Source organism: Scomber japonicus, chromosome 13 (assembly GCF_027409825.1).
Source record: "Scomber japonicus isolate fScoJap1 chromosome 13, fScoJap1.pri, whole genome shotgun sequence".
Lineage (NCBI taxonomy): Eukaryota > Metazoa > Chordata > Actinopteri > Scombriformes > Scombridae > Scomber > Scomber japonicus.
The window spans coordinates 13,932,583-13,943,014 of record NC_070590.1 but is presented as its reverse complement, the minus strand read 5'-3'; the positions used below and the strand labels follow the sequence as shown (position 1 = coordinate 13,943,014).

General features: G+C 39.3%; 1 protein-coding gene across 2 annotated transcripts; it reads left to right on the top strand.

Annotated features, from left to right (window-relative positions):
• Positions 1-5,138: 5,138 nt before the first annotated feature.
• Positions 5,139-10,037, top strand: rbm14a (RNA binding motif protein 14a). Of its 2 annotated transcripts, none has more exons than XM_053331969.1 (8): positions 5,139-5,171; positions 5,828-6,002; positions 7,533-7,717; positions 7,982-8,167; positions 8,270-8,379; positions 8,602-8,886; positions 9,024-9,229; positions 9,454-10,037. In XM_053331969.1, the coding sequence occupies exons 2-8, from the start codon at positions 5,845-5,847 to the stop codon at positions 9,959-9,961; spliced, it is 1,638 nt and encodes a 545-aa protein (XP_053187944.1). In that variant the 5' UTR covers positions 5,139-5,171; positions 5,828-5,844; the 3' UTR covers positions 9,962-10,037. The 2 variants fall into 2 exon arrangements, with proteins under 2 accessions (XP_053187944.1, XP_053187943.1); XM_053331968.1 differs by having other exon boundaries at positions 9,024-9,247.
• The last annotated feature ends 395 nt before the right edge of the window (positions 10,038-10,432 follow it).

Below are 10,432 nucleotides of genomic sequence, written 5' to 3'. Positions count from 1 at the left end.
GATTGGACAAAACTCGTGGAAGAGGGTCTGAATGGCACCTGATTGTTTGCTGGCATTGTCAGATTCTGGTGCTGTCTTAAGTTGGTTGTCTGAGTCGGACTGAGAAGCTGAATCAGGCTGAGCCACAGAGCTTTTCTGTGGGTTAGCAGCAGGCGGGGCTGAGGTTACAGTGTCTGGCTTCTTATCCCCCTTAGGTGTCTCCCGGGGCCCACGGATGTTCAGGTGGGAACTCCAGAATTCTATAAAACAACAAAGATGTTTTTTCTCCTGTTACATGTTCAGTTATACCAATAAATACAGACCTAACAGACATGAAGACATAACAATAAAGATATGATGACTGCAGGCACCACAGGTGAAAACTGGGATTTTTCCTAAATTGGTCAGTTTTAAGTGATTACTATATGTTCCTTGTAATCTGTAAACTGTAAAAAAAAAAAAAAGAAAAAAAAAGAGAGAATATAAGTACTACATGCATTTATACTACATACTGTTTGTCAACTTTGCATTATCTAAAAATGATGTTGTTAACTTTTTAGATACAAACACAAATTTTACAAGGTACAGTAAGTTTTCACCAAAAAGGGTATTTGTTTTACATTTGTAATATCTTTTATTGTTTTGTCTCTGAAACGTTTATTTAAAAATGGGCATATCATAGCATATATACTATAGATTTTAGTAAATTATATAGAACACTTCACACAGATAGCTTTTTTCTGGTGTTTATGTTTGTTACCCAGCAGCTGACTGTTGATTACTGTACATACAATATATGTGTGCCTTGTGTACATAAATCCTTTAAAGCAAATGTATCTGAGGTTGACATTACAAAGTCTGCTGTTAGGAAACAAAGAGTTGTGATCACCCACCTATTCCCATATGTGAGATGGACTCAAGTTCTTTGTGGGATGTTGCTTTTGCAATGGCTTCAGGAAGCTCCAGAGGGAAGGGTAATACATCTCTGACACACAGACATTAACACATTAATAATAAAAAACATGAGAAAATGAAGGTAAGGAAAATAAGCAAAAAATAATTAAATAAAGAGATTATAAAGCAGGTACAAACGGTGCGCAACTGTGAAAAATGAGAACGAGGAAGACAAGATTTTACCTGCTGACACAGTAGAAGGAAATTAGTCTTGGGAGGTCTGGAAAGCTGATGGCTGAAGTCTCCAGAGTCAAAGCTGAGAGTGACGTAAAGAAAGAAAAGGTTGGTTGGTATCAGCAGTGTGGTTGTTTGGGGTCATATTTGTTGTTAGATTAGGTGTAGTCGTACAAGTATTGAAATACTTTAGATGCGGACACAATTCCATGTGATCTGAAAGCTGAATGTAATCATGTGTCATTACTGTGTTAAAGGACCATATCAGTAGACTCACATGTCTTGCTTCGGCTGATTATAACTACTATAACTACCAACCATTTTATAAAGCATGCAAGAAGTATTTAAGTTGATTTTCTGCATTCTAGGTGCCCATTGGCTGCCATTTGTCTTTTTTTCTCCGATTATTTCAGGATAAAAATAAATTTTTCAACAAGCATTTACAGTATTTGCAAACTATGTGCCCTGATGTGTAAGTGCACTGCTATGAGTAAAAATGGGGGACAATTCAGTCTTGATGGCTTACAGTTTGAGGTCAGAAATCATATTAAAACTGATCAGTGTTCAGGAGTGTGAGTGTCTTACTTGAGTGTTCCTCTCTAATGCCAAATTGCTGAACGAAGGATGGCACACTGTCATCTGCTAACCGGATACACAGCACATTTCTCTGAGATGTGCGAGACTTACGCACCAGGAATGTCTGCAGGACAACACAACTGATTACTTAGTGCAGGCGTGAATATTGTAGGACAGAAAAAGAAAGCAAGTGAAAGATACAGTGTGGTGCACTTGTGATTTTCTTTTGCAATAGTGTGCCTCTGACCCCAGAAGGTTCCCTCCTCAGTATGTGTAGTGCTGTAGCAGCGTTGATTGACAGTTGAAGCCAGACAGGAACCGTGAGCAGGAGACGGTCCAGCACACTGACGCTTCTCAGTGAACCCTGTCCTCTTTGATGCCCCGAGAACTTGCGCTCTGATGACTGGGAGGGCTCCGGGAAATCATACAGAGGTTCCTCCTGCTGTGCCATCTACACACACAGCAGAAAATACACACATGGTTATCAATTGGCTTTGAATTTGGCAGTTGATCACACTGCCCCATAGTGTACACATGCCACAGGTTGTCATTATCTGGCCCTGTGGCTCACAATTACTACAACAGGAGGATGGATGGGATTGCTACACACACACACACACACACACACACACACACACACACACACACACACACACACACACACACACACACACACCTGTGTAATTAAATTTTCCCTGGATTGTGACAGCAAGTTCAGACTTGGTGGAGTGCAGCAGCTCAGACAGAGAGCTTAAATGAAATAGGAAGCTGAGGGAAACACACGTTCAAAGTAAAGACACACACACAGAGAAAGAGAGAGAGGACACACCAACTCCACAAAAGGCATTAAAGATTCTAAATGAAACAACTAGCAGTGAAAGCGACTGTTAGCTTAAGGCTAACTTTGAAAAACTAAAAGTTTCCTTCCCTATAAAAGCTGCAGCCTACATGTCAACATCTGCCTGGATCCGCAGCGCACATTCCTGTAAACCTGCACATTTCCTCTTCAAAATCCTCTACAGTTTCACTGCGGTTCAGTCACACAACTTGTTACACCAAATAACCTTTCTGACTCTAACATGACAGGGCTTTTTACCTCGTTGACCTCGATCCCTCGTGTTTTATTCCCTCCGGATCCACTTCAGGATTTCATGCTTCACCACGATAAGAAGTCACCTCCTCTACCGCTTTGGCCTGTCGTGACGTGTGCTCTCAGATCTGGAGAGGTCCTCCTTCCTTGGCTCCTCCTCTCCCACCTGATCTCACCTGGGTTAAATATTTCATAATAACACCACGGTTACCTTTTTGTTCCCCACAGATTATTATTCATGAAATAAAAAATAGTGGTAAGGATAAAATAAATTAACGGTAACCTCTTACTTTAGAATATGCTCTGAATTTGTAACATTTTAACTGCAGCACGTTTTTTTTCTTATACTCTTATAACCAATACTCCAGTATGACAGAAGACATCAGAGTGTCATAATCCTGAATATTAATAAAGTCCTGACATGAAACAGACTACTTATTGAGATTTCTGCCTATTTCTACTCAGTATTTTTTTTTTAAAAAAGTCTCAAGACACCAACCCTCCTCTATGGATTCTCCACCTGGAGCAGTAATACTTTGTGCCATTTCCATACCTTCTATTTACTTTTTTCAGACTCTGCTATATCCCACCCATCCAACAGCCTTCAATAGTGAGATTTCCCACTTTAGCCGTCTCCTGATTTCAAGACCAACAGTATCCCCCCATTCCTTCATTATTATAACATAGTAATTGGCTGATATCCTCACATGGGTGTTAATGAAAACTTCACAATTAATCAGTCTATTTGAACAGCCACCACTCCAAAGTCAGCCATCCTCATGGGAAATTAAAGTATGTACATGGCTGTAAATGTGGACAATTTATTATTCAAAGCATCAGATCAGTGTAATTACTGGTGTTTTTTTATTATCAGCTTCTTACATGCAGCCATAACTTATTATCTTGGAGGAAGGAATCTTTTCATCAACTAATTGGAGACCACGCTGGTATTATTTTGATCGAATGATTGAACTTAAGAAACTGGGATTTGAAGACAAGCTGCACCTGAAGACATGAAAACTATGTTCTCAGGGTGGTGTAGTTCATGTTGTAAAATACAATAACTATTCTGTACAATCATGTTTTAAAAAGTGATTACAGTGCTGTAAATTACTTCGAATGAGAGGACTTTTCTTTCTTTTTTTCTTAAAAAAAATGAGACAATATATCTGAACGTATAGGCATGATATGTATAGCCACAAGAAAGGTAAGGCAGAATAATTTACTTTTTTCAAGGTATAGATGTTGGCATGAAGAAGACAAAGATAATGTGAATTTGTGGAAATCAAAATTCTAAACAAAACAATTAGAAATATGTTTAATTACATGTTTCACCCATCATCAGTGTATTATATAAATTGGATTCAAAATTACTTTCCAAAAAAACTATTCACATGTTACAAACCAATTTTTCAAAAGATTCTCCATACCTCCCAAAACAAAAGAAAACTGTTTTAAAATATTAAATAGTATATATATCCATCCAGTGACAGAGATTTGGAATATAAACCAGTAATTGTGTGTTTTGTGATGATACTAAAATTACAGATCATTTATTTTTATTGTGAAGCTCTACAGCTGGATATTCAAGAATGAATTTTCCAAAAGGTTCCTCATCTTGAAAGCTTCTCCCAAAAGGACATTATTTATGGACTTGTCATGGATGATTACAATGATGACTTTCTGGTCAACAACATCCTAATATCTGGTAAATCCTTTATTCACAAGTCAAAATATATGAAGGTGAAACCGAGGTTTAATGTGTTTCATAATGAGTTTCAGTTATATTAAAGCCCATGAAACTCATGAAAAATAAAACTGCAGTGGAAATATTTAGCATTATAGAACAATATGATTTAAAGAATGAACCCTTTTATTCACTTTATCTTATTTATGTTTATTTCATTTTCATAAATACATTGTTTATGAATAGTTTTTTCTGTATGCACCTTTGTGCCATGATGATTTTACAAATAAAAACTGTTTGATTTTTTTTTTAAAGTGTGTGTGTCAGAATAGTATTGAGGAAGAGGAGAGAGACAAGGGGGAAACTGGAGACTGGAGAAAAAGAGAAATGATTATTGCTGTTGTTAGTTATTGTTTTTGTAACTATTCAAAGTCAACTAACTTCAAGTTTTCCAAATGAACGAGTAACGCAAACTACCTTGTAATGTCATGATCTTTAGGAGACGTCTATAAGTTAAATGCCCGCATCAAATTCTGATTAAAAACAAAAAAAGACAACACCTGCAACATGACATGGGGGTAACCATAGACTGTGGGTAACATAGCATTTAGTGTCTGTGAAGCACCTGGTGCAAACTTGATGGAACTGCAACTTCAAGCTTCAAACCGGAACCGGAAGTGAGGTTTGAATCCAGCTCCAGCACCGCGTTGGGTAAGTAGCCTGTGTACTATGCTGGGATAATTCATGCTTTTCTTCTCTTTTGTATAAAGCAGAAAACTCGACAGGGTTAGCGGGTATTTTTTAAACTAATATATCATACTAGTGATCAGCATGTAGCGAAAGCAAACGGTTTCAACCACACAGATACAACCATTAGCTTAGCATTAGCTAGCTTAGCTAATGCTAGCTTGCTAGCTGTTACATCGTTTTAATGTTGGCGTTTAACAACATGGACAGTAGTTTTAAGCCAGCTGTTAGCTTACATTTTACCACACGACTCCTTCAACACAACCGTGTGGTGTTTTATCGTATGACAGAAGGTTTAGAGATTTGCCTCTTAACATCATTGTGTCATTTTGCCGGGAAACTTAAGCTAACGATTGTATTTAGTCAGCTAGCTAAACATACCAGTCGAACTAACGTCGATACGTCTCTCACCAAAATTACCATTAAGTAACTAAAATCTTACATATAATAACCCGATGTGATATCACTTCAGTATGACTTCAGCTGAATAAAAGAATCAACTATGATCAGCTTGTCGTGTTTTTGCCAAAAGGGCGAGTTTACGTTGAGATTAACAAGCTAATTAACTTGAAGTGTCAAACTTAAGAAAGCCTCCTTTCTCCATGTTTTCTCTTTTTCAGATGCAGATGTTACAGAGATGAGTGAGAACGTGAAGTTGTTTGTGGGGAACCTTCCTTTAGATGCAACTCATGAAGAGCTAACCAAGCTCTTTTCACCTTATGGGGAGATCAACACCTGTTCCTTGCTCAGACAGTATGCTTTCGTTACCCTGAAGGGAGAGGGGGCAGCAGACAGGTATGTCTAAGCATTTCACCGTTATTAGATAACATCAGTCAATTGGGTTATTAGGAACATTGTTGCATACCATGGGAATTATGAAAGTAAAATTTGATATACAAATTATGTATTAATGCCCAGATCCAAACCTTTTGCCAGTTTTGCTCTTCAGAAACTAAAATATAATTTAAGATATTCCTTTATTAGTCCCACAATGGGGACATAAATTATTGCAGCAGCAAAGTGGACAGTAAAAATAGAAGAGTGACAATAAAAAAGAATAAAGGACAATAAATAATAAGAACAAAGTATCAAAAATAATACTAGTAAATATATAATAAAATAATCAGAATATTATGTACAAGAGTAATATTGGTGTTGAGTGATAATATACCTCAGTTTGACATTGTTATTGCACAGATTTGAAGAAATATATATATATATATATATATATATATATATATATATATATATATATATAAATATTGCACAGTTTGACTGAGATTAGTAGTATACAAGAAATACTAATATTGCACAATAGCGAAAATTAAAAGCGCAGTTTGTCAAATTGCCCAGACTTGGGGGAGGCGGGGGGTCTACTGGGAGCAGTACTGGTTGTACAGTCTGACAGCTGCAGGGAGGAAGGACCAAAAACAGCAAGATTTCCAATTTTTTCTCAGTTAAATCACTCACACACTGAACTACTCAATTTTGAGTAAGTGAAACCGACAACAAATGTCTTATAATACTCTCTTCTATAGTCTCTGTGTTTGTAATTGTAAGATAAGATGACTTTACTCACATCTTGACTTTCCCAGTGTACTTGCTGTTTATAAATCATTAATTAAAAGTAATGTTGAACTTGCCAAGAAACAAGTTCTTACTTTATGTAAATCTTTGATGGAACTCTAAAATACACACATCAGTAATCAGTGTGAAGAAGCCTTTTTACAACTGAAAAATAACTCTGTCTGAGGTGTTAAAGATTGTGTCAGGGAATTGCCAGAAACATAAATGAGGCTTTTAGCACTTGTATTAAACTGTTTTCAAACTGACATCAGCTCCATGTGAAAAATATGCAGACCACACACATTTAAATGAGCTCAGTCTTGCAACACAGGTGTGCCAACACAGAGGGCGTGGGCCAAAAAATTCAGAGTTGCACCAGACTAAACTTTTGTGGTAATGCACTGTGAGGACATTTGACAAGGTGCTGTGGTGGGAATTTAAATATTTTTTACTCCTGCAATTATTACAATGAAATACAAAATAATTGCCACAGTGATGACTATCCTGAGTTGTTATACCCTTTTGTATTAAACCATTGTCCAGCATATTGGTGTCTAATTTTGCAAACTGGACTTCTTGAATCATATTTCATATCTCACCACGTTGTTACATAATATAATTGACAGGTCTAGGAAACAATAAGAGCTGGACCACCACATAATTGAAAACAATATTGTGACCTTATTAACTGAAGAGACTTGATGTTCTTTTTGTGCTCCAGATGATCCACATTGATAATTCTTGTTCTTACTCTCACAGAGCCATACGGCATCTAGATGGCAAAGAGTACAGAGGCAGACCGCTTGTGGTCGAGGAGTCGCGCGCACGCCCACCCAACTCCACTAAAGTGTTTGTGGGGAACCTCAGTGCAACATGTTCAGCGGATGACCTGCATGGGCTGTTCTCAACCTTCGGAAGAGTTTTAGACTGTGATAAAGTTAAAGGTTAGAACACCTTTCCGTCAATAAAGATGATACTGTGTAAATATATCCAGGGGTTTTCATGAAAAGATAAAGTAAAGGAAGTGTTTGCTAAAGCTCTTTTTTGGGAACATTACATCTAGACAACAAGGTTTTCAAAGTTTAAAGTGTTGAATCATTGCCATTAATGCTGAACAGGAAATGACAATGAAAACATGGGATGCATTTTATTTCTAAATCAATGTGTCATGCTAACTATATTCTCCCTGCTTCCTCTATACTCTACAGCCAGGTTATGTTCAAATGTTGGCTACGCGTTTGTTCATATGGAGAGGAAGGAGGAAGCCACGGCAGCTATTGATGCACTAAATGGGACCATGTTCAAGGGCCGTCAGCTGGCCGTAGAGCTCTCCAAGGCCCAACCCCTGATCAACCAGATTGCATCAGCCGGAAATCCAGGCGGTGTAGCAGCAGGTAGAGATGGAGAATCCATGTGTTTTTAAAAGTGTTTTGCATGTCATAAAATGGCAAAAAACAACTCATGTTCTCATATTTTCTGCACCCTTCTTTTGACAGGTGGCAGAGAGGGTCTTCTTCCCCGACCACCTCCCTCTCTAGAGCATCACCAGAGTCAAGCAGCTGTGCTAGCAGCAGCTGCAGCAGCTGCTGCTGGACTACCAATACAAGTAAGTTCAATCTCTAGCAGGAGACCACAGTCTTCACTTATGAACTCTGGAAACTGAGATAGGTATAGATAAAATACAGCAGCTCATGAATTTATGAACACTCTCAAATGTCAAGCATTTTCAGACAGACTTGTTTTTTATATAGGAATATCATTTCTAACATACTCTCACAATTTCCATGTCAGAATTTTAAATGTCAGTGTCTACAATTTTTCTTTGTAGGTTCAACAAAGTGTCCATAATTCATTCTACAACACCACATCCTTTGATCCCACCTATGCTGCCCTGAAGGGCATTACAAGTGCTAAAGGTGCTGATGGCGTGATATACGGTGCACTTGCCAGCCAGGTGTATGGATCTGTTGCTGACCAGGTGTACCAAGATATCACCAATCACAACTCTGCAGCAAATGTCCCCGTTGCTCCAGAAGTGGAGCCTAACACTGGGCCAGATCCAACAACACTTTTTGAGGCAGCAAGAGCCAAGTTCTTTCAGGAGGGACAGAAGGTGCTTTAACATTTATTTTTAGTAACATATATATATGTTACTATATATATAATATTCTTTCCTTGTGTAAATTTGTATTTCTAACAGTGTGGTATCCTTCATGCATATTTACTGACTGACTTTCTTTTGAATGAAAGGTTCTGGCAGAGCAGCAGGCAGGGAGAAAAGCAGCAGCTTCAGATAATGAGCGTGACCGCAGCCCAATCAGAGGGAACAGAGCCCCCCTTCTCCCAGACCCTGTTCCCGGTTCCTTTGCTCAGATACGACCCAAGCGCAGAGCCCTGCTGCCGACACCACCTGGAGGACCTGAAGAAACTCCGGCTGCCACTACAACTACTGAAGGGTCAGATGCTGTTGCTAGGTACACATAACACCTGATAGGATTTAATGATAGGATAGACTTTATAAACACAGCATGGTATTAAAAAAGTAGAAAAACATGTTATATCAGTTTCCTTTTGTACACATATTAATGATAATAATTTATATAGCACTTGTACTTTAATTAATGTGTTTCTTAGACTTAATTTGGCTTTGGCTCTATTGTTATCTCTGCTTGCACTCCAGGTCTTACACAGAGTACTACCAGCAAATGCATCAATACCAACAGTATCAACAGTACCAGCAACAGTATCAGTACCTCCAGTATGCCTACACCAACCCTCCTCCTCCTCCGCCACCTCCACCACCACCACCGGCCACCACACAGGCACAGGCCTCCACCGCAGCCCCTGCACCCCCAGGGACATATGCGGCACCCCCAACGTACGCCTCATCAGGAGCGTACCCACCACCAGGAACATATGATGCTACAGGAAGTTACGACGCTTCATCGGAGGGCTACGACGCCTCATCAGGGAGCTACAACGCTTCATCTGGAAACTACGATGCCTCGGCGGGTTATGGCGCATCAAGAGGCTACGGGGCACCGGGAGCATATGATTCATCCGGAGCTTATGCAGCAGCGGGAAGCTACTCCGCATCCACACCGTATGAGCAGACACCCGCACACGGGCAACCCATGCCCCAGCGCCATGATTACCCTTACCACACGCCAGAACCCCCTTATCGATAGTCCCACCCCCACACAATCCTTCCACACTGCAGATGTGTGTGCGTGTGTGTGTGCGTGCGTGTGTGCGTGCGTGTGTGCGTGTGTGTGTGTGTGTGTGTGTGTGTGTATGTATGTATGTATGTATATGTGTATGTGTATGCGTGCGCCTGCATGCATGTGTGCGTGTGTATTTACATAAGGGACAGTTTGAAGAGGAAAATCAGAGAGGGAGCAGGGTTGTAATTCAAATGTGCTTTAAACAAGAAGCATCTTCCCTTTTCTTCATTTTGTTTTCTAGCCTCGTCTCTAACTAGCTCACCTGTCAGTTGACGGTTGTTTAAGAAAGTTGTTGATTACACAGATCAGTGAGTGGATATGAGTGGGATAGCTAATATTGTCCAGCATTCAAAGTTGATAGTTAAATACAGTGTCCTGTTAGATGTTATAGAGGCACAGCTGGTTCCTTGTTGAATGTTGAAGCTTTAACGTTGC